This window comes from Haliotis rufescens, unplaced genomic scaffold (genome assembly GCF_023055435.1).
Source record: "Haliotis rufescens isolate VD_foot unplaced genomic scaffold, xgHalRufe1.0.p SCAF_13, whole genome shotgun sequence".
NCBI lineage: Eukaryota > Metazoa > Mollusca > Gastropoda > Lepetellida > Haliotidae > Haliotis > Haliotis rufescens.
In genome coordinates, this window is record NW_025963813.1 from 39,226,214 (window position 1) to 39,250,790 (window position 24,577).

At 41.1% G+C, this 24,577-nt stretch overlaps 2 protein-coding genes across 3 annotated transcripts; one reads left to right on the forward strand and one right to left on the reverse strand.

Annotated features, from left to right (window-relative positions):
* Nucleotides 1-540: 540 nt before the first annotated feature.
* On the reverse strand, nucleotides 541-13,137 carry LOC124116516 (heparanase-like). Of its 2 annotated transcripts, XM_048394576.1 has the most exons (10): nucleotides 12,912-13,137; nucleotides 11,644-11,783; nucleotides 9,586-9,759; nucleotides 7,873-8,032; nucleotides 6,845-6,895; nucleotides 6,380-6,580; nucleotides 3,372-3,483; nucleotides 2,859-2,968; nucleotides 1,819-1,965; nucleotides 541-763 (listed from the first exon to the last, which is right to left on the reverse strand). In XM_048394576.1, exons 1-10 carry the CDS (start codon nucleotides 13,100-13,102, stop codon nucleotides 583-585), a joined length of 1,467 nt encoding a protein of 488 aa, XP_048250533.1. In that variant the 5' UTR covers nucleotides 13,103-13,137; the 3' UTR covers nucleotides 541-582. The 2 variants fall into 2 exon arrangements, with proteins under 2 accessions (XP_048250533.1, XP_048250534.1); XM_048394577.1 differs by lacking the exon at nucleotides 2,859-2,968.
* Nucleotides 13,138-18,687: 5,550 nt separating this feature from the next.
* On the forward strand, nucleotides 18,688-24,563 carry LOC125378670 (heparanase-like). The gene is made up of 8 exons (XM_048394597.1): nucleotides 18,688-18,901; nucleotides 19,375-19,505; nucleotides 21,042-21,215; nucleotides 21,466-21,637; nucleotides 22,174-22,224; nucleotides 22,583-22,783; nucleotides 23,016-23,130; nucleotides 24,294-24,563. The coding sequence occupies exons 1-8, from the start codon at nucleotides 18,711-18,713 to the stop codon at nucleotides 24,411-24,413; spliced, it is 1,155 nt and encodes a 384-aa protein (XP_048250554.1). The 5' UTR covers nucleotides 18,688-18,710; the 3' UTR covers nucleotides 24,414-24,563.
* Nucleotides 24,564-24,577: the final 14 nt, after the last annotated feature.

Here is a 24,577-nt window from a genome sequence, read left to right on the forward strand (position 1 = left end):
GCTTGTACAATGGATAGTCATAATTATTTGAACAGTTTGCACTATAGCCTGATTAACACGTATGCAAATCATGATTCACGTAACTGCCAGTTACAGTATTTAAGGATATTTCTTCATTGCTGTCATAGACGAATCATAGATAAGCGGGAACATGTGGCCAAGTCAATTAGCTGTGCTGAGTTCTTTTTTCAAAGTTTTGTCAAAAAGAAAGACAATGCTATGAACTTACACAATTTATTCACCAGGTCACCTTCACGCTAAGAGCAAACTGATATTGATAAACCACATGTTGTACTGCGCATAGCTTTCTGTGAAAAGAGACAGACGTATGTATTACTATTTCTGTACTGAGACTGAACATATCACAAGCTGTTTGTACTGAGGTACGTACATTGAAGAATATCAAGTTTGGTTTTATTGTTTGGTAGTGGTTGAGGATTGCATTTCATATCTATTACTACAATGTATTCTTCCGTGTTCTAATTATCTGGTCATGGTTGGCGAACACACCTCCATACCTCGAATCAAACTCTAAATAAGTGAGACAAAATATTTATTGCAATAACAACTACAATTGCACTGTTAGCCAATAATTGGGCCGTGACTTTGCGATTTACATGCTGCAACATTAGCGTCAGGCATTACGATGAAGCCGAAGGACTTTCCGGGGGCAGTCACTGACCCGGTTGTGACAGTTTTCGGTGACAGTTGAGGTATCTGGCTGTTGACGAACGTCAGTAGTTTTCCATTGAGATGAACCTTCCTGAAATTGAAGTCCATATAATGTGAGTGAGTGAGTGAGTGAGTGAGTGAGTGAGTGAGTCTGGTTTTACGCCGCTTTTAGCAATATTCCAGCAATATCACTGCGGAGGACATCAGAAATTGGCTTCTCACATTGTCCCCCATGTCGGGAATCGAGCCCAGGTCTTCGATGTGAAGAGCGAACGCTTTCACCACTAGGCTACCTAACCGCCCCTTTAATATTTATGAGATATGTGGATGAGATAGTATTCCTAAAGCACACACTTATAATATAGCAATGTATATATCGAGAGAAGTGTCCACTCCGTTTGTATAATATGCGCTCCTTTGGGGATTCAGGGTTAGAATTCAACCCAAGCAACGTATGCTTCTCGTACGACTTCATGGATCTGTATGTCAGTGACTTAGTTGATAGAGTGTCTCGTACCCCGATCGTGTGGATAGATGTTCCATACTAGTTTGTCCATACTCAATGATTTACATATCGCCTTCACGTAGCTGGCATTATTGCTTGGTGCGAGGTCAAACATCAAACAAACACAAAAATCATAACATGCACACATGTGTAAATATAATATTCTCACATTCGTATGATATGTATGAATTATATGAATGGACCACTGAAAATCAGTGATGACACTGGTCACTAAAAAGGCACACATGTCCTGCCCTACCGGTAGCACCCGCCATTCTCTTAATTTAAGTAATTATCTCCCGTCTCCGGATGTACAAATGATCCAAGATTAAGTTGGAGTATCAGAGTATGCAAAAAAACGATTCATTCTTCTGACGTTGAGAATTCGGATGTTCAGAAGATTAGCAATATTTGTGTTTAGCAATATTCCAGCAATATCACAGCGGGGGACACCAGGAATCAGCTTCAAACATTATACCCATTAGGGGAATCGAGCCCGGGTCTTTTGTGGGACGAGCGAACAGTTGAACCACAAGGCTACTCCTCGGCCTCCAAAGTGTACAAGCAAGGGTCTTATTTTGCCCGGAAGCCCCGATGGACTAAAACTGTCAGACCAACAACTCCTGAGTGAGTGTACGTACCCTGCCTCCACATTCCCCCAATCAGGAGTGAGCCAGAAGACGTCCATGTGATGCTGGCTGTGTAGATGTGGGAAGTGGAGTTGTGCTGACGCCGTGTTCACGTTCAGGACATACACCGTTACACTTCCTGGTTTGTAGTTGTACATGCTGGAAATACAATGAACCAAACGTTTCAGAAACAATAACACGCATTTACACACAAGCACACACGTGCTTGTAGAAATGAAATGGGTTTTTATAGCTTTCATCTTGTGCAGTTATTCATTACGTTTTCATGTCATTCGAATAGCTGTATATACAGTAAAACATTTTAGTTCACATCCTACAAACAAAATAGCTGCATATACAGTAAAACATTTTAGAACACAGCCCACAAACAAAATATCTGCATATACAGAAAAACATTTTAGTTCACAGCCCACAAACAAAATATCTGCTTATACAGTAAACATTTTAATTCGCAACCCACAAACAAAATATCTGAAAATACAGTAAAACATTTTACTTCACTGCCCACAAACAAAATATATGCTTATTCAGTGAACAATTTAGTTCACAGAACACAAACAAAATATCTGCATATACAGAAAAACATTTAAGTTCACAGCCAACAAACAACGTATCTGCAAATACAGTAACACATTTTACTTCGCTGCCCACAAACAAAATATCTGCATATACACTAAAACATTTTAGTTCACAGCACACAAACAAAATATCTGCATATACAGTAAAACATTTTAGTTCACTGACCACAAACAAAATATCTACATATGCAGTAAAACATTTCAGTTCAAAGTAAACAAACAAAACATCTGCAAATACAGTAAAACATTTCAGTTCAAAGCAAACAATCAAAAGGTTTCCTTTATGAATTGAAAAGTAAGTGAGTGTGCCGTCATCGGTCATCTTCAAAGTGCTCCAAGAGGTAGGCTCAGTTAACTATCCATTTTATGTACTGTTCTGAAAGATACTGTAAAACTATGTTTTCCTCGTGTTTTACCAGACAAATGTTCGCTTGATATATCACTTGAACTCACTTCGTGTGTTTGATGCAGTGGGCATAGATCCGGAGGTTTTTAGTTGAAGAGTGAACATCAAATACTTTGTTACCAACCAACCTCTTGTACAGTACAGTCAGCCAGAAATCCTTAATATACAAAACAAGCTTCTTATATGTATATATAATGTAAGATCAACCAAACTTGAAGATATCAGAATATTAACAAGTAAAATGCACATTTCAAATTAACATTATGTTAGTTCCAAATGTAAGAAGAATACGGTATGCACATCTTAAAATATAGTTTAAAAAATAGAAGCTATAATTACTCTACCAAACGTTCTTAAGCAAATAAAAAAGGACAGCAATATTAATGCTTTCAGCAAATGCACAAAAAATGAATTGCATATTAACCAATACGCCAAAGTATCGAACGCAATTAAGATATCAAATGTTCTTATAAGTACATGGCATCTTTTATGAGCAAAATACATATACATACACCTTGGATGGCAGTGAAATTAATAAAAGTATTGTCAATTAAACTTACAGGTAGAGGATCGTTGGACGAACTTATAAGCCCATTCTTTCCGCCGAGGAGGACCTGTCGCAATACGCCTTTAATTCCATATCTAGCCGAGACACCAAGTTTATCAAGCCACCTAAGACCAAAAGGTCAATGAACCTGCTTTTAGTTACGTCAATATCGCTAGGCCATGCCACAAGTAATGCTTGTTATTAATGCCACTAGATATAAATATAATTTTCCCTACTAAATATAACACCAGAAAATACACAGAAGCTACCGGCATTATACAGCACTTACCTTTAGCAACAAAAAGACAATATTTGATGAAATAACTTGATGAAGAATATTATTTTGTCTTTAGCATTTGCTTTCTACAAGGGTAATACATATGGCCCAGTCGTCTCAGCCGCCCCAACTCGCTTTGCAGAGTTGCGTTCTGTTTTGTGCGCCAGGAACCTATATAGTCCCTACAAATACATTCTCTACAAGCACTTTGTCAAAGCTGATTCTCATTGAATATGAGGGGTAAATGTAGTATAAATACCTACTACCCCTTACCATGCACCTTTGGGAAAGCCATGCACTGCCACCGGCACGGTCAACTTTACAATAACGTCCTACCAGACACCAGTCACTCTTCCCGTATATTTTCGCGAGATCTGTCAAACCGATATTTATCATCCAAAACTGGCTCCGAAAGGAGATATCGCTTGGATGAGATCAAGCGATATCTACACTGTAGATATTGCTGCAATGAAATTACATCACAATGCTTTGCAGACCATTGTGACGTCACTGGTTACCATTGCGTCACAATCAAATGACATCACAAATGGCTCTGCTACTGAAGCTCTGCTACTGAAGTACTTTTTACACTGAAGACACTGCCTACAAATTGAAAAAGTTGAAAGAATGATGTTGGATGATAAATAAAATCTCACCCTCGTGTCTTTTGATATCAAATATATCAACACTCGTTGATAAAAGTGACAAAAATTCTCGGCAAGCCTCGGAATTTTTCCACTTTTATCAACTCGTGTTGATATATTTGATATCAAAAGACACTCGCGTGAGATTCTCTATTTATTTTACTCTATGATACAATATATACGTAAAATGGTAGATTGTATGGGAAATCTCCTGGTGAAGATGGAATCCCTCCTGAATTTTTTAAACTTTCAGAAACAATTCTTATTAAATACTTGAGACCTTTATTTAATAAAATATTAGATACCGGTATATTTCCTGAAGCATGGAACATTGGACTTATAATACCTATACATAAATCTGGTGTTACCTCTGACCCTAACAATTATAGAGGATTATCCCTGCTAAATGCAACTGGGAAATTATTCACGTCAATACTTGAAAAAAGACTACGATCATGGATGGATATAAACGATTTAATACATGAAGCACAAGCTGGATTCAGATCCAACTATTCAGTAACAGACACCATTTTCACACTCCAGGCCCTTTGTACTAAATATTTAACAAAGCGAGGGGGGCGATTTTATTGTGCTTTCATTGATTTCAAGAAAGCCTTTGACTTTGTGGAAAGGAAAAAACTATTATATATGCTCTTACAAAAAGGTTGCCATGGCAAGTTGTATAATGTCTTAGCTAGTATGTATTCTGCTGTTAAGGCTTGTGTAAAAACAGACAAAGGTAAAACAGATTTGTTTACAACTAGATCCGGTGTAAGACAAGGCTGTATCTTAAGCCCACTTCTGTTTATCTTCTTTATTAATGAGCTTGTAACTGAGATTTACAAAACGTGCTGTCATGGTGTGTTTGTTTCAGAAAGTATTGAAGATATTATGCTACTCCTTTTTGCCGACGATGTGACTATGTTCTCATATACAGTTATTGGTCACAAAGACAATTAGATATCTTAAGAACATTTTGCATTACCTGGGGCCTAAGTGTGAATCTTGATGAAACAAAAAAAATTGTATTCCGAAACGGTGGTATTATACGAAAAAATGAAAAATGGTTCTATGGTTCTATAAATGTCAAACTTGTCACTTACTACAAGTATCTTGGAGTATTTTTCTCCTCAAGGCTAATCTGGCCAATGGCCTGTAAAAGCCTAGCATCACAGGCTTCTAATGCCACTAGAGCCATTTATCATGCTTTCAAAAGAACTAGCTATATAACATTCGAAACAGCTTGTACAATGTTTGATTGTCAGATTGCTCCTTTATTACTTTATGGGGCTGAAATCTGGGGGGCAAAATTTATGAACGTATAGAAAAAGTACATATGTCCTATTTTAAAAACTATCTTTGTATCGGAAAATATGCCTCTAATAAAGCTATTCTTGGTGAAACTGGGCGATTAGATATGTTCGTGTTTGGCAAAATAACCGTACTAAAATACTGGTTGAGATTGCTACATATGAATCCATGTCGATATCCAAAACAATGATTTAAGATTAACATGCTACGAAAGTCAAAACATAAAAATGAAGACTTGAGTTTATATCTATGTACCCACTGTAAAGGGAGGCAATTAGAGGATGAATTTCATGTTTTGTTTTTATGTTCAAAATATTCTTCTGTCAGAAACCACTAATTGCCTTGGTTATCCAATGTCCATCATGATAATCACAGTTTATGTAATCTACTTAACTCCAAAAATATCGACATTGTAAAGGCTTTGGCCTTATACTTAAATCATGTATTCGATGTGAAAAAAGACTACTTGTATTTATTTTCCTGACATCACGTGACGCAGCAATTATTGTAATTGTAATTGAACTCTAGGCCCAAAATACTGAATAAAGAATCTTGAAATATACGGAAAATGGTAGATTGTATGGCTTGGCAGTGTCGGAATAGTCCAACGGATTTAATATAGTTGGGATCACAATTGAGATATCCTCTGACGTTGGAAACGGCTTTGGTGATTTCATTTGCTTGCGTCAGCATTTTCGAATGTGGTGGATAACGTGCAGGAATGCCCTGATCTTACTGATATTCGTTTCAAACCCACATTTAACCCAGGTCACTCACTCACTCACTTACAGGAAACCGGAGGCGTATCTATCAGAGGCGTTGGGGGTGCCTCCCTTGTAAGCTGATGCTGTCTCCCCCAGCCATACTGGCTTTCCTGGCGCAACAGCATGCACGGCGGCAATAGCGCTCTTTACCAGTCCTACAAGACTGTCAAGTGTTGCAGGATGTGAGAAATCAGAAACCTTCGAGGTTTCACCATTGACGTAATAGCTGGAAACCAATGACAAACGATTACAACACTACTACGACTACTACTACTACTACTACTTTACGACTACAACATAACTACTACTCCTATCAATAATTATTGATGGAATTGAGGAATTATTGACCATCTCGTGGAAAGTCATGATTGATGCTTAAGAGTAAGTGATGCTTCAGAGTTTGCGAGTTTGCCTATTTAGTGGTATATACTAGATGGAATTTGATAGAAAGTGAAAGGGAGAGTTTGTTCCTGTATGTTCCCTTACTTACTGATGGAAGCTCACGACATCAACCGCGCTTGCCCCACCATGAGACAAAAATCTGCAACACACAAATAATCAGAAACTCTGTATGGAGGCGTTACCACATCCCAGGTCTAACATGCTCGTAGCAATTACATTGGGATTGTGTTCTCCGGGTATATATTTGTATGCCTGCTGACAGATTAGTCGCTGGATACCGTTGGCATAGCAAGGGAGCATTGTGCCTATGTTGACTGTGTATTCTGTTTCCGGACACTTTCATGAATGTATTAAAATTACAAGACAAAATGCAGTCAACCAGCTTGAGACAAACACGGATCTGTCATTTAATACAGGAAAAGGAGACTACGAATTTTATTATAATAAGGATTCTGATTATTATTCAGTGACACCATATGGATTGTCAGACAAAGGTAAAAACTTCACGTTTCACCCCATCTTCCTAATGCAAGAGAGTTAATTGACTTTAAAAGCCTAGTTTCCACCCTTGCCGAACTACGCTGGAATTCCTGGGCTCGATCGCAGCGCCACCAGTGGCTATTACGAGTTATGTCCCTTCTGCCCCTCTCCTATGGACCAATCAGATTCCACCTCACGTATCACTTGCATTTGCTTCAAACAAAACGGGGGCGCCCAGTCAAGAGGATCTGATGGATAATCAAGATCTGTATATTGTGATAAAACGAGTCTTACATCGCGAATCGATCACATCACGTGAGCACCTTGATTAAAAACATGAAAATCTTTAGAAAATTTCTGTTGACAACGAGTTAGCGGTGCACATGTTTTGCAAATCCTGCAATCGGCCGTATTTACGAACCGTGTTTTGATTTCGGAGCACGGTTTTGATTGGACTATGCAGAGACTCGTTAGTCCAGCCAAAATGTAACTCCATAACACCAGCCAAGTTCGGCAAGGGTGGAAACTGGACTTTTATAGTCAGTTAACTCATTTGCCTCGGGAAGATGCTTTCACCCACGACGTGATATAACGTCTTCTGCCATGTAACCACCAGTGTAAAACTGAGACACTTACCCTTTTACCCCAGATGCATGAGTGACAGTCACATCTGGTCCTACGATGAGGCTGGACTTATACGACGTACCTTGGAGGACCCGCTTCAGCTGTGCAAAGTCATTGGCGAGTTGGGCGTCCGATAATGTGATGTTTGCGTTGTGATGAAACACATTTGGTTCTAGGCAAAACGCAGATACGTACAAGCTAACAGTGGAAGCAGATGGACGTCGTCTTACTCGCCCTGGTGCTTTGGGTTCTTGATTATAGCTTCATCCTATTGTTGCAGTAGAGTTCGACAACAAACCAAATTTTGTATTGCTGTTCCAACTATGTACTGTCGCATGTGGCCGTTAATATATGACCCTGCGTAGTTCTTCATTGTGTACAGTCATGTACAGTAACACTTTTTTTCATCAGTTTGTTATTGGGAGAAGGTTTACACGACCTTGTATAACAGTTCTCAGCATAAATATCATACAGAATGCATTGCCACTTATATACTAGTAATTCTATAGGCATTGTGAAGTGAATGTTTCTAAAGATTTATAGTTGTTCCTTTCTTATTTATTGTAGATTGTGGGGGCACGGGTAGCCAAGTCGTCTAAGGCGCCGCGATTCGCTGTGCAGAGTTGCGTCCCTTGGGCACGCCAGAAACCTATGATTGTGGGTTCGAATCCCGGTTCGCCCCGATTATGTTACTAGGTTTGTCAGCACCATACCCGTGCTCGTGGGTTTCACCGAAGTGGTAAACGTCTGAGACCTGCATCACTTCGGGCTTTCCTCCCACATTAAACTGACACGCTGCGATATAACTGGAATACTGTTAAAAGCGGCGTTAAACCCAACTCACTCACTCATTATTATAGATTGTAAGGATTTGGATTAAGCTGTGTCTGACCATTTTACTAACAATTGGTGAGTGAGTAAGTGTTTTGTTTGATATATTAAGGCCGCACTCTGCAATAATCCAGTCGGCTGTAAATAATCAAGTCTGGACCGAAAAACCAGTGATTGACTTCATGAGCATCGATCTACGCAATTAGGATACGCTGACATGCATCTACTAAGTCAGCGAGCCACACCACCCGATCCCGTTAGTCGCCAATTCTAAACCATATCTTCACGGGTCGAGTTTGTACGCCGATTTTAGCAATATTCCATCAATATCACGGCGGGCTTCACACGTTGTGACCATGTCGCGAATCGAACCCGGGACTTCGGCTTGACGAGCGACAACGTTTTAACCACTAGACTATCCCACCGTCCCTACTGGGAAATAGCACAACGTGTCAGGTGAGGTGAAATGGGGTTTAACGTCGCGTCCAAGATAGTTGCACTTATATAGCGACGTGCATGCACGTGTGTGTGTGTGTGTGTGTGTGTGTGTGTGTGTGTGTGTGTGTGTGTGTGTGTGTGTGGCTGCTTGTACTAGTCCGGACTGATGCCGATTTATAGTGCTAGCTCACTGAGATACAATGCCGCAGATTAACATGAATACCCCACTCAGACACAGTATACTGACTCCGAGCCGACCAGTCCTTGTTTTAGCCCCTTAATGCCGAGCGTCAGACAGGGTAACAACAAGTACCATCTTTTAACGTCTTTTGGTATGACGCGGTCGGGGATCGAATCCCGGACCTTCCGCTCTCCGGGCGGACGCTCTTCCACTAGACCACGGAGGCGGTCTCCCAACGTGACAGACATGCTGCTACTTCTGAAGACGTAACCTACCATTTCCCAGTTCGAATCCAGCAATATGGTAGCCTTTCTGTGACGAGTATTTAAGCAACAATTCAGCATTCGATGGGTCCCACTTTCCTTGCTTCCGCAGTAAAATATTAAGGTCGAATATAAGCTTCACCCCCGTGTTATGAACAAACTTGTTAAGAATATCCCAGTCTTCAGCTGCAAGATGAAGTACAAATATCTGAAGGGATCAATGCATAAAGCGAGGACACAAAAATGTCATCAAAATACTCCTTGACTTGACTTCCATTAATTGTACATTACATGCTCAGTACATAACCGGAACAGGTGACACAATGGCGCACGGTGATATCAAGTTTATTCTTCGCATTGAGACAGACTATTGTACCACAACTGTCTATGACTGGTTCTTATTTGTTGAGGTGAGGTGAGGTGAGGTGAGATGAAATTGGGTTTAACGTCGCGTCCAATATTATTGCACTTACATAGCGACGTGCATGCACGTGTGTGATGCTGATTTATAGTGCTAGCCCACTGAGATACCATGCCGCAGTTTAACGTGAATACCCGACTCAGACACAGTATACTGACTCCGAGCCGACCAGTCCTTGTTTTAGCCCCTTAATGCCGAGCGCCAGACCGGGTAACAACAAGTACCATCTTTGAACGTCTTTTGGTATGACGCGGCCAGGGATCGAACCCCGGACCTTCCGCTCTCCGGGCGGACGCTCTACCACTAGACCACGGAGGCGGTCTCTTATTTGTTGAAGAGTCAAATCATCCAAGTTTATTGTATTCAGGCAGTGTACCGATATGATTATCAGATGTTGTTGACAAAATTGCTATAACATCGTGTCAAATGCACATATTGAAATCTAACCGACTTATCTATGGCATTGACAGCGTTATATGTGTTTGAGTGTCATTGCAAGCGTGAGTTTGCACTGCAGTCTGGATCGGTGTCCCTTTCCACAAGGCATTCGTAGCTTTACGATCGTAACTATATAGTTTATCACAGTCTTACAAATGTCGTAGTGTTATTTCTTTAAAAAAATCACTTTGCATTTTTTGTCTTGACTATAAGTAATACTCCTTATTGGCTGAAGTTCTTGTTTCACGTTATAATTATTAGCACACATGCAGCTATCTTCGTCAACTACTCATTGCGATATTTCGTGATTCTATGTTCAGTGGCGAGGACAATAAGGTATTTTACTACAGAGGAAGGACACAGGTAACAGAAATCGTCATGTCTCCTTCAATGATTAAGTATATTGTTAATGATACGAATAGTTATTTAAATCTTATAAACTACTAGGTCAAGCTATTAAATATGCCATCTTCAAGATACCCTAGAAAATGTTATAATATGATGCTTCTCTACGATAGCAATGGGAAGCAAAATCGGGCAACAAAAGTCAAAAACATGTTATACGAAAGTGGATATGGTTATATTTGGTTACAGCAACATATAGATATGCCACAGCATTTCTTCCACCGTTTGACACAGACCTTAAAATATATGTACATCCCAAAATGGCATGGTTCTTTGTCCAGTTCTAGAAAAGCAAATTACTACACTACATTTAAGACTACTATTATACTAGAACCTTATCTATTAAGTGTAAATTTCTCTTTCTCGATTTCGTTTTGGCCCACATGATCTATTTATTGAAACAGGCAGATATGAAGGTATTACAAGAGAACATAGACTTTGTAGGATTTGTAAAACTGATTGTATTGAAGATGAATATCACTTTTTATATGTATGTCCAGTGTATAAAGATTTACGAGCAAAATATCTAAATAACTATTTCTACCGTAACCCAATCGGTAACAATTGCAAATTTTGTAAATTAATGACTTGTGATTGTACAGAAACTATTAGAAATGTATCAATGTTCATTTATCATGCTATGAAACTAAGAAAATGTATGAATTTGTAACACGCCCCAGACAATGTACTATAGGCCTTTGGCCTCATAAGTACCATGAATAAAGATTGATTGATACGAATCTTCTTACTCATTTCTTCAGGAACTTTTGAGGCCGACAATTCTTAAACAGCTACAGGTTACTCACCCAATAGTTTGAACGGCGATGCTGCGTTGGAGCTATGCTGTGTGGCATGGGGATCAAACACGACATGGTCAGCCGAGGTTCCCCCGACCCTCAGATATGAGGGAACGAGTTCTTTCACAAGCTTCTGGAGATTTGGTGAACTGTACAATGATACAGATGTAAATTATATCAGACGTGTTTGCTGAGAGGTAAAATATACAGTCACCTAATCTTATAGTGTTTCATACCTGTGATGGGATCGAGTGGGTCAGACATGCTGATTTGATTGATACATGTAATTGTATCCACACTGTGCAGTCCGATGCTCATGATGTCAATCACTGGCTGTGTTATGGGTCAACGCATTCGTTCTTTATGCGTGTGTGTGTGTGTGTAGGGAGGGGGGGGGGGGGGGGGGGGGAGGGGGGGAGGTGTAGAATAGTGGTTAAAGCGTACCATCGCGCCGAAGACCCAGGTTCGATTCTCCACATGGGTTCAATGTGTGAAGCCCTGATATTTCTGTAATATTGCTGAAAGCGACGTAAAACCATACTCACTCTGCTATCATGCTTGGTACTGTTTCGAAGGTCTGCCAATGATGACTTTTGTATAAAGCGTTCATAGTATAACGTGCATGTGGCTCGAAGCACCCCTCACTCAGTGATGTTGATAAAGCAATCTTAAAAACAGTTTATTATACAGATTTCTGATGATATGTTTAGAGGCCATGTTCGTCCCAATTCGCTGTACATAGTTGCCTCCCTTGGGTGCGCCATAAACTTGGATTCCAGGTGGGATCGGCTGTGATAATTTAATTCGTGTTCGTTTCTTTCTGGGGGATAGGGTGGCCCAGTCGTCTGAGGCGCCGCGATTCGCTATGCAGAGTTGCGTCCCTTGGGTACGCCAGAAACCCCAATGATTGTGGGTTCGAATCCTGGTTCGCCCCGATTATGTGTCTAGGTTTGTCAGCACCATACCTGTGCTCGTGGGTTGCACCAAAGTGGTAAACGTCTGAGACCTGCATCACTTCGGGATTTCCTCCTAACATTTAACCGACACGCCGTTGTGTGACTGAAATACGGTTAAATGCGGCGTAAAATCAAACATACACTTTCACACATGATACATGTATTTATCTTATCAACCATGACCTTGGTCTCAACGACTGCCATGATCAACGATGCAAATAGCTTTACAACAGCAAAGCAGATTGATTTTGGAAACAGAACCTATGCTTGTAAGTGAAAGTCACGTAGGATCAGCTATTTATAACGCGGGTCATATCAAACCTGAGATGGTGTCTTTCAAACCCTGCCCGCAAGATATAGCTGTCGATGGTCACCCCAACAAACATGTCGTCGACCTCATGCACAACGCTGTCAGTAGAAACTGTCACATGTACTTGGTGTTGCTGCGATGCGGTGAACGTTGGTATCCATAGCAACACGAGGAACCGAATCGGACCTAGCACCTGTACCATATTTAGAGTTATGAGCTTGACCTGCTACGGCTATGGCGCTGACTGTCTGGGACTGGCTGTAGTGTGCCTAGATAATAAACTTATCATGAAAATAAAAAAGTAGGACTGTATTCGCTAATTCGCCAATCTTAACTATCTATAAATATGTCAAGATCGTTGTATTTCTTGCGATAATTGGCCTCTAAATGATTGTTCGTGATGATGTTAAGAGAATACATGATCCGCGACAATGTTGTTGTCATTGAGTGATTCATCTGATATGACATTAACTGCCTGATGGACGACTTCAAGTGACATTTTGTATCAGATTGAACGGGACGTGTTTTTTTCCCTGGACCGTCAGTTGTTATTTTTGTTGTGGCACAAAAAACGCCAGTAAGTAAAATGGTAAATAAAATCATTCAGATCTTATTATTAATAAAATGGTAACAATAAACATAAATAATCATAAAGCTTATGTTCAATAAGCAAAGAAGAGCCAGGAGAAAAACTGTCAAAATATATTTGTAAGAGTAAAAGCCCGTCCTTTCATAGCGACATCTTCGGAATCTGACTATATGTATACATGTATAATGAACGATTGAATCTTTGTTACTTGCTCCAGTCACGCCGGGGAGTCGCACAGACATGCAAAACATATATATATATATATATATATATATATATATATATATATATATATATATATATATATATATATATATATATATATATATATATATCAGTAATTTAATTTATTTGAATGATTTGCACGCAGTCATAGGTTTAAGTGTATAAATACATGTAGTTGAAATATGAAAATTAATAATGTATAAACAAAGACGATGAGACAGTTCAGGTACATGTACAGGATTCTAAGGTGCCACTGCTCTTGTAACAATTGCCACAACGTAAGCCCCTTTCGAATGGTAGGTTCCCGATAATGTCCGCCTGACATGGTCGTCAGCTTAGTACAATACAGTCACAGTCTTCTATTCGCATGTGTGTGTGTGTGTGTGTTGTGTGTGTGTGTGTTGTGTGTGTGTGTGTTGTGTTGTGTGTGTGTTGTGTGTGTGTGTTGTGTGTGTGTGTTGTGTGTGTGTGTGTGTGTGTGTGTGTGTGTGTGTGTGTGTGTGTGTGTGTGTGTGTGTGTGTGTGTGTGTGTGTGTGTGTGTGTGTGTGTGTGTGTGTGTGTGTGTGTAGTGTAGTGTGTGTGTAGTGTGTAGTGTGTGTGTAGTGTGTGTGTGTGTGTGTGTGTGTCGGGGGGGGGGGGGGGGGGGGGGCACGGGTGGCACAATCGTCTAAGGCGCCGCGATTCGCTGTGCAGAGTTGCGTCCCTTGGGCACGCCAGACACCTATGATTATGGGTTCCAGTCCCGGTTCACCCCGATTATGTTTCTAGGTTTGTCAGCACCATACCCGTGTTCGTAGGTTTTACCGATGTCGTAAACATTAACGGCTCTCATATGTTTCAAAGAAGACAAACATGTCCCGTTATAAGACAATACAGACGAAATTAACATACATGTACCATGTACTTTGCCGAGCGCCAGACACAGTGACAACAAGTACCATAATTCAATATATTTTGGCACGACGATGCCTGGAGATCATATCAAATCATCTGCCCCCACGTAACTGTTCCTGGGTAATATTTCCTGACTCATCATTCTGATGAACAGAGATTGATCAAACAGCACTTCTACAAACACTGACATCGGCTTGAGGAAATACAATCAACCACCATGCGGTGGTTGGGGTTAGTGTGCCTGCCGTTACACTGCTGTGTAACCCGCATGCGGGGCGAGAGTTAGTCTGCCTGCCGTTTCACTGCTGTGTAACCGTCACGCGGGGCGAGGGTTAGTGTGCCTGCCGTAACACTGCTGAGTAACCCGCATGCGGGGCGAGGGTTAGTGTGCCTGCCGTAACACTGCTGTGTAACCCGCATGCGGGGCGAGGGTTAATGTGCCTGTCGTTACACTGCTGTGTAACCCGCATGCGGTGCGAGGATTGGTGTGCCAGCCGTTACACTGCTGTGTAACCCGCGTGCGGGGTGAGGGTTAGTCTGCCTGCCGTAACACTGCTGTGTAACCCGCGTGCGGGGTGAGGGTTAGTCTGCCTGCCGTTACACTGCTGTGTAACCCGCATGCGGGGCGAGGGTTAGTGTGCCTGCCGTTACACTGCTGTGTAACCCGCATGCGGGGCGAGGATTGGTCTGCCTGCCGTTACACTGCTGTGTAACCCGCATGCGGGGCGAGGGTTAGTGTGCCTGCCGTTACACTGCTGTGTAACCCGCATGCGGGGCGAGGATTGGTCTGCCTGCCGTTACACTGCTGTGTAAACCGCATGCGGGGCGAGGGTTAATGTGCCTGTCGTTACACTGCTGTGTAACCCGCGTGCGGGGCGAGGATTGATCTGCCTGCCGTTACACTGCTGTGTAACCCGCATGCGGGGCGAGGATTGGTCTGCCTGCCGTTACACTGCTGTGTAAACCGCATGCGGGGCGAGGGTTAATGTGCCTGTCGTTACACTGCTGTGTAACCCGCGTGCGGGGCGAGGATTGGTCTGCCTGCCGTTACACTGCTGTGTAAACCGCATGCGGGGCGAGGGTTAATGTGCCTGTCGTTACACTGCTGTGTAACCCGCGTGCTGGGCGAGAGTTAATGTGCTTGTCGTTACACTGCTGTGTAACCCGCGTGCGGTGCGAGAGTTAATGTGCCTGTCGTTACACTGCTGTGTAACCCGCGTGCAGGGCGAGAGTTAGTGTGCCTGTCGTTACACTGCTGTGTAATCAGCGTGCGGGGTGAGGGTTAGTGTGCCTGCCGATACACTGCTGTGTAACCGTCACGCGGGGCGAGGATTAGTGTGCCTGCCGATACACTGCTGTGTAACCGTCTCGCGGGGCGAGGATTAGTGTGCCTGCCGATACACTGCTGTGTAACCGTCACGCGGGGCGAGGGTTAGTGTGCCTGCCGATACACTGCTGTGTAACCGTCACGCTGGGCGAGGGTTAGTGTGCCTGCCTTTACACTTCTGTGTAACGTATTGTGTTGCCGCATGTACCAACAATAATGGCTTTCCAAAGGTGTAACAATGTGACCATGTAAATGAGAGAATCGGTATACATAGTTCCAAGCTCATGTCTGTTATTTTGTATGTGTTGTAACATACTCTTCCTATGAACAGTAGTAAGAAAGCCATACATACGACTGTTGCTCAAAAGGTGTTTGATCAAAGTTATGATATTCAACTCCATTAATGTTCAGTATTAGGTTTCTGTTCCTTCATTGGTAAAATATGCCAATCCTATCATCGCTGTTCCGTGATTTCGTATTGCTGGAATTTACACGTGGCAAGTCATCTACCTACCTTTCTACACACCTCTCTACCTACCTACCTGCCTACAGACCTACAGACATATCTACATACAGACCTATCAACCAGCTAACTAATTAAAGTTTACGCGTACCTTCAAACATGTGAAACTGTGTCGTTTTCAATTTATTATTTAGCTATTGATTTTGTAAGAAATGACACAATATACACATACAATGGTTTCACTTACAAATCCTCGCGTCAGGTTAAGTCCACTTACAACAAAACCAAGAACACTGGAGTAGAGTGTCACACCCACATATTTATCATGAACTTTGTTGACGGCAGCCTGTGTGTTGATGTAGATGTCAGCATCTGCACCATGAAGGACAGTGCATAAGAAGATTGAGTATACAAGATGGCGGAGCATTGTCATCACGGACTTCCACGGTTACGCCCTAGTCTCAAGCACAGAGAAACAGCGCTTTCAGCAAATACCATTTACAACTTACGATAACAGAAAAATTGTTGACCTATTTCGATAGTCAACTTCACACGTTCTGTCGACAAAGCAGAAATCCATGTCAAGAAAACCAGACACAACAAGGTCGACACACGTATGTTATACAACTGCTATTAACAACTGTTATACAACACGTATGTTATACAACTGCCAGCAATCTATTAGCCACTCCTGTGTGTTTGGAACTCATGTACTAAATTTACAATATGTTCTCAGATAAATTCATGCATGTATGTTATAATCAGTCTTTCACTGGTAATTTTGTAAACCTTTTAGTAAAACGACTGTCCTTAAGGTAAATAGAACTCCTGTCATAATAAACTGAGATCGTACGATCAAGGTCTCAAACCTGGCTGACCACCTGGTGAACTTTGTGTGTGTCACAATAAAATCTATCTTGCAACCACCGTCATACTATATGTATGGTTACAGGAATTATGAAGAGCGTCAATGTATGACGTCATGATATCAGTACAGGCTAACCAGCCGTCTTTTAAGGGTCCTGAATGACAGAGACTGGCCATTCAGACAGCTACATGTACATTATATGAGGCGTAATGGCAATGCCGTGTATAGGACAAAAAAGTTGTCTCAGGACGGCACGTAAAATGATAGATACTGCAGCATTTGACAATGTCTAAGCTGAATACTCATCTTGTGTATTGCTCACTTTAAAAAACACTGATGTAATATTGTTGCTGTTGTCTGTTCTTTAACACCGTCCTCAGCAGCAATATTAAAGACCGATAACTGAAGGCATCAACATGCCTTTACTCCGAAGCTGTCTATTAAAGTGGGAATAACCAGCCCACATTGCTATCAGTAATTGAGATTAGAACACAGAGTTACATAAACCATCACTAATATATAGTGTGTGTTATGTCTAAATATTATATATTATTCTTGACCTTTAAAAGAGATAATTAATGACAGATTTGACATAAAATTGCAGTCCATTAATGATGGTGCACATTAATGTCCACACGCGCATCTGTACAATCTATTTGCTAAACCAATTCATGCATAAAATGTAATGACATTTTCCCTTACATGTCTCTTTGTGCACCGTTGTTGCTCGAAGTATGCTTAGAACAAATGAACTAGAACTAAAACTTGCAATTTGCTCTTCATTGTAAAGAACGACAAACGACACATTAATGCATGTTCATGTTGTTTGGTTTGTTGTTTAACGCCGCACTCAGCAATATTCCAACTATATGACAGCGGTCTGTAAATATTCGAGTCCACCCGATCACGTTGGTCGCCTTTTACGACAAGCATAGTCCCCTTTTACGGCAAGCATGGGATGCTGAAGACCTATTCTACCCCGGATCTTCACGGGTCGCATGATCATGTAATGTAGGGGACGCAAGTGTGTACTTAAGCACTTATGCAGGTGTTTCCAAGCACTGTTGTCACTTACTATCATGCCATACTGGTAATTCGTTCGGACATCAATTTCGAAGACATATTTGTCGACACGGACACAATATGATTTAATATATGCACACAAGTTGTATCAATGTCGACCCAAAACATTTGTATCAATGGCGACACAACACGATAAGCCTCAATGTCAACACAACATGATATTTATCAATGACGACACAACACGATATGTTTTTTTGACGTTACAACAGAATATGTGTCAATGATGACACAACATAATGTGTAATTTTTTTTACACAACACGATATGCCTCAATAACGACACAACACAGTCTATATGAGACCACCTCACATGAATATAGACTATGTGTGACATTCAGTCAGATAAGACAAGCCAGAGACAATGAAGGTAACACTGTCAGTGCTCCTCCTGGTCACCACCTTCATTTCCTCCACATCATCGGGAGCAGTGAATGTCAGTGTCACGGTGTCCACAACACAAGCAGTGTCATTTATTGATGAACTATTTGTGGGCGTCACACTTGACTCCAGTCTCCTGCCGACCCCACAACACTGGAAAGGATTGGACTTCAGGTAAGTCAGTGAAGGTCATTGCCATAGATGACAATAGATATCAAGTTATTGAAGATTCCTTGATTTGAAATCCATCATTTGTATTCACACTTATAGCTGAGATTTGGACACATCATATTCCTAGTTTTATTCATGCACATAATTGATATGAAACAGACATAATTGTTTTAATCGAGCTATTGAAGATTCCTTTCATTTGAAATTGATATTTTGTATTCTTGTATTTTTGTAACGGCATAGTTCAAACTAGCAAAGCAGATGTCTACAATAATAATGATTTCCAAGCCGTTTATCACAGAAAAAAAAATATAAATATATAATAAATGCATGACGCTACTTCTGTTGTTCGTTAATGTATTTAGATAAATAGTATTCTCTTTGGATAGGTAAACAAGGCATGCGGTATAGCACATATAAACCTGCTCAATTATTTATGACGTATGTCGTGTATCACGCTATTGCTTTACCTCCAGCTCTCAAAAAGTTCAGACACTGGCTAAAGGCTTGTCTCCATGCTATCTGAGGATTGGAGGAACTGAAGGTGACAGCCTGACCTTTGACCCTACCGGTAATGGCACAGTAGATGTCAATCGTTCATTTACAGGTGCGTACATCTACTAAAGATATATATAGTTTGTCTTGTTGATTTTATTGTCACTGAGGTAGGATAAGAGGTGGTTCAAATATTAGAGCATCAGATGTGTTTGGGTGCTGTTACTACAGTTGTATCTGCAGGAGCTACCTGATGTGTTTGGGTGCTGTTACTACAGTTGTATCTGCAGGAGCTACCTGATGTGTTTGAGTGCTGTTACTACAGTTGTATCTGCAGGAGCTACCAGATGTGTTTGGGTGCTGTTACTACAGTTGTTTCTGCAGTAGCATCATATGTGTTTGGGTGCTGTTACTACAGTTGTATCTGCAGGAGCTACCTGATGTTTTTGGGTGCTGTTACTACAGTTTTATCTGCAGGAGCTACCATATGTGTTTGAGTGCTGTTACTACAGTTGTATCTGCAGGAGCTACCTGATGTGTTTGGGTGCTGTTACAAGAGTTGTATCTGCAGGAGCTACCAGATGTGTTTGGGTGCTGTTACTACAGTTGTTTCTGCAGTAGCATCATATGTGTTTGGGTGCTGTTACTACAGTTGTATCTGCAGGAGCTACCTGATGTTTTTGGGTGCTGTTACTACAGTTTTATCTGCAGGAGCTACCATATGTGTTTGAGTGCTGTTACTACAGTTGTATCTGCAGGAGCTACCTGATGTGTTTGAGTGCTGTTACTACAGTTGTATCTGCAGGAGCTACCAGATGTGTTTGGGTGCTGTTACTACAGTTGTATCTGCAGGAGCTACCAGATGTGTTTGGGTGCTGTTACTACAGTTGTTTCTGCAGTAGCATCATATGTGTTTGGGTGCTGTTACAACAGTTGTATCTGCAGGAGCTACCTGATGTTTTTGGGTGCTGTTACTACAGTTTTATCTGCAGGAGCTACCATATGTGTTTGAGTGCTGTTACTACAGTTGTATCTGCAGGAGCTACCTGATGTGTTTGGGTGCTGTTACAACAGTTGTATCTGCAGGAGCTACCAGATGTGTTTGGGTGCTGTTACTACAGTTGTTTCTGCAGTAGCATCATATGTGTTTGGGTGCTGTTACTACAGTTGTATCTGCAGGAGCTACCTGATGTGTTTGGGTGCTGTTACAACAGTTGTATCTGCAGGAGCTACCTGATGTTTTTGGGTGCTGTTACAACAGTTGTATCTGCAGGAGCTACCAGATGTGTTTGGGTGCTGTTACTACAGTTGTTTCTGCAGTAGTATCATATGTGTTTGGGTGCTGTTACTACAGTTGTATCTGCAGGAGCTACCTGATGTGTTTGGGTGCTGTTACAACAGTTGTATCTGCAGGAGCTACCAGATGTGTTTGGGTGCTGTTACTACAGTTGTATCTGCAGGAGCTACCTGATGTTTTTGGGTGCTGTTACTACAGTTTTATCTGCAGGAGCTACCATATGTGTTTGAGTGCTGTTACTACAGTTGTATCTGCAGGAGCTACCTGATGTGTTTGGGTGCTGTTACAACAGTTGTATCTGCAGGAGCTACCAGATGTGTTTGGGTGCTGTTACTTCAGTTGTTTCTGCAGGAGCTACCTGGGATGCTGTAAATACATTTGCCCAGGATGTGAAGTGGAAGTTTATATTCGGTCTGAACGCCCTTAAGAGGAAGGAAGGACAGTGGGACCCTACTAACGCAAAGGAACTGCTGCAATACAACAGTGCGAAGGGGTACCAGCTGGCAGGTTTTGAACTCGGAAACGGTATGTATATAACTAAATACACGGATATATATGATTGAATATGAATTCAATATACAACTAAAAAAGAAATTAAATAAAATGTGCCAAAACGTTTTAACATCTGATGACATTTCTTTTCATGAATCTGATAAATTACCCTTTACTCCTTAATTTCATACAAACAAATCAAGGAAAATATCACAATTTTACAAGATTTATGACTTGCCAATAACATCTCGTGACATTTATTCAGAAGTGTAACTGGTTACAGAACCTGACTTATTCCCTGGGCAATATAACATCACTGTCAGTGGCAGCCAGTTAGGTAGGGACTTCTATACCTTCAAGAGGCTGCTCCGATCGACACCAGGGTATGAGGTAACACCAGTTATCGGACCTGACATTGCCTCTATAACTGGAGCAAAATCACAGTTCTTTGCTGAGTAAGTAGACTGAACTGACAATGAATTTACGTAAGGGCCGTGGCCATAAAGTTTACATGAACCATGTCGCGTTATGCCATTTACAATCTTTGTGTAAAGTTTGACAAAAGAGTAAACCTCAATCCTGGTCGCAAAACATAACACCCGAACACAAACAAATGCACCACCTGCACGTGGAACACGATGGTGGACCCATTGTAGAACCTAGTAGAAAAAAATACCTAAATAATTAATATATTATAATAAACGGATGCTTTTTGTAGCCTCCCAGTCAATGTGATATATCAATTTGGAGAATTATGGATGTAGAATCGTAGTCCCTTTTAGTTCTGAAATACGTATAGTACTGGTTTATCTCACGTGGTTGCTGTAGAAATATTTGTTGTGTTGTGAAGAGACAAGACCTACCTTCGTATTCGTCAGTTTGTCACGTAGAGTTCGATCTATGGTTTGAAGTAACATACATGCACAATCGCTGTTTGAAGACATAACAGATTACAGCAACTCACACAACAATGCCCACTTTGTTTCCTCAGTTTCTTCACAGGAGGGGGAGACAAGGCCGTGGACAGGATAACTTTTCACCAGTAGGTTGTTTACTTTAGAATCTATGTATTTTTCTAGACTACTTAACCTGTACCGGTTTTTCATTAAGTGAATGGTCAAATATTATGTTTGTAGTAATTAAAATGCTTTGTATAAAGTTCATGGAATACTGACACGTTGCCCAAGTCAAATCTAGGAAAGTCCACAAATGCAATATTACACAGGAAGTTTACTTTCTGCTCTAAAAAAGTCAACCATCTCTGTTTATCATCACATTAACTGATTGAATAACGTAAGCCATGCCACCAAGTATATGTACATGTTTTACCTGTTTGTGACATTTCCTACCAACCAAAGAAGATGAACCATGGTCATCAAACCTATCGATGTTTCTAACAGATACTACACCAGTGGCGAAACGGCAAACCTCACAGATTTTACTGATTCCAAGTTAATGGATAACCTGGTCACTTATATAGAGACGGTGTTGGATGTGACAAGACGCACCAACCCACTTACCCCAGTCTGGTTGGGAGAAACATCCTCCTGTTATCATGGCGGTGCCCCGGGAATCTCAGACAGATATGCCGCTGGGTTTCTGTGCGTACAACTTTAGCATATACACTTCCTACCTTGGTCAACTATACACGCATACTGATAATGAATATTGGTTCATGTCGTCTATCTAGGGCTGAAATATTGTAGATATGAAGAGATGACACAAAGATAAGATTTGTCTTCGGATGTAAGGACGGTTGTGATGTAATAGAATAGACGTGTGTGTGTTTAGATGCAACATATACACCACCTGTTGAAAGTGTACCCTTTTCAGGTGGCTGGACAAGCTTGGTGTTGCTGCTCGGATGGGACTGAAGACAGTTCTCAGACAGGATTTCTACGCAGCAAGCTATGGACTTATTGACAATGATACGTTTGAGCCATTGCCTGTAAGTACAGAACCAACCAGATTTCTTATTTCTTTCTTGAATATACATTTACACGACGTCACATCTTCTGGACAGTTCTTTCCTCTTGGTGTCATTCCTTACTTTCAGTGATCACACTGCACACTCTGATTTTACCGTTTCCATGTTAACGGATCACCTGATCAGTTATATAGAGACAGCTATGGATGTGTCAAGACGTACCAGCCAACCTACTCTTTCTTGGGGAGACATCCTCCTGTTATGATGGAGGTACACTTGGAATATCAGACATATATGTAGCATCTATAAAAAACAATCACTGATTTTCAGTACTGCATGAATATAGATTCACCGTTATGTTGCCTTCAAGCCAAATGGAATCTATTTCGCTTTTAAAATCGAGACTGGTTATTCTCTAGCATTGGCGTTGTATAATTATGGTATGAGTGAATCACGACCATGTAATCTGACTGATAATTCTGCAACAGGTTGTGACACAATTGGTCAAAGTGGGTTGAGTGTTATGCATTTATCTCATGGAATGAAATCATTAGCCACCTTCTAAGGATGATGAAGCCTAATTGCTGCTGGGGCGGTCGGGTAGCCTAGTGGTTAAAGCGTTCGCTCGTCACGCCGAAGACCCGGGTTCGATTTCCGACATGGGTACAATGTGTGAAGCCCATTCCTGGTGTCCCCCGCCGTGATATTGCTGGAATATTGCGGGGTAAAACCATATTCACTCACTCACTAATTGCTGCAAGATTGCTCATGCGGCTCGACGCAAGAATCACTCACTCGATTGATGTTATCATGTTATGACCTTCTTGGACATATAGACGTCTATATTAGCAAACCATTATCTTCACTATCATCTGATGTATCGATGAAAAATAATCATTTTCTCAAGTTGAAAACATGACCAAATATGAGTGGAGAAAGAGAATAAAAATGACTGAGCTGAAATATTGAAAACATGTTACAATAATCAATATTTCAGCTTAGTCAGTGTGATAAAGCCTTTCCTCTTCCAAGACGCACTCTTCTGTATATGTCACAACCTAAGTACCTTAAGAAAAAATGAACGTTTAACATAGCGAAATGTAGTTGCAGTGCATTTTTTTTTCTACATCGATATTAATGACAAATGATGAGTTAGTTTTATTCAATCTGTTTTTTTACTGCAGGACTACTGGTTAACCGTCCTGTATAAGAGACTCGTGGGAGGCGCCGTGTTTTCAGTAGAGGCGACCGTGGACAACAGCACCATCAGGGCCTACGCCCACTGCACAAAGCCTTCCATGTAACTTGACAACCAAAATTACAACTGTAACCAGACATCGTAATGCATCAGGCTGCAAACACGAACATTCATAATAACAAACTATCGAATGAGATAAAGGCTATGTGAGGTGAGATACCATAAAACAGGGTTTAACATAAGATTATTGCGGGTTACAGGGATGGACAG

Excerpts from the sequence above, each read along its gene's own strand:
- LOC124116516 (XM_048394576.1), bottom strand. The coding sequence starts at position 13,102 with ATGGTACAGGTGCTAGGTCCGATTCGGTTCCTCGTGTTGCTATGGATA. Across the intron at positions 11,784-12,911 it reads TTTGAAAGACACCATCTCAG|TTCACCAAATCTCCAGAAGC; the intron begins GTTTGATATGAC and ends ATCATTGTACAG. Across the intron at positions 764-1,818 it reads TGGGGGAATGTGGAGGCAGG|GAAGGTTCATCTCAATGGAA; the intron begins GTACGTACACTC and ends CTTCAATTTCAG.
- LOC125378670 (XM_048394597.1), top strand. The coding sequence starts at position 18,711 with ATGAAGGTAACACTGTCAGTGCTCCTCCTGGTCACCACCTTCATTTCC. Across the intron at positions 19,506-21,041 it reads TGTCAATCGTTCATTTACAG|GAGCTACCTGGGATGCTGTA; the intron begins GTGCGTACATCT and ends TTGTTTCTGCAG. Across the intron at positions 22,784-23,015 it reads AGATATGCCGCTGGGTTTCT|GTGGCTGGACAAGCTTGGTG; the intron begins GTGCGTACAACT and ends TACCCTTTTCAG.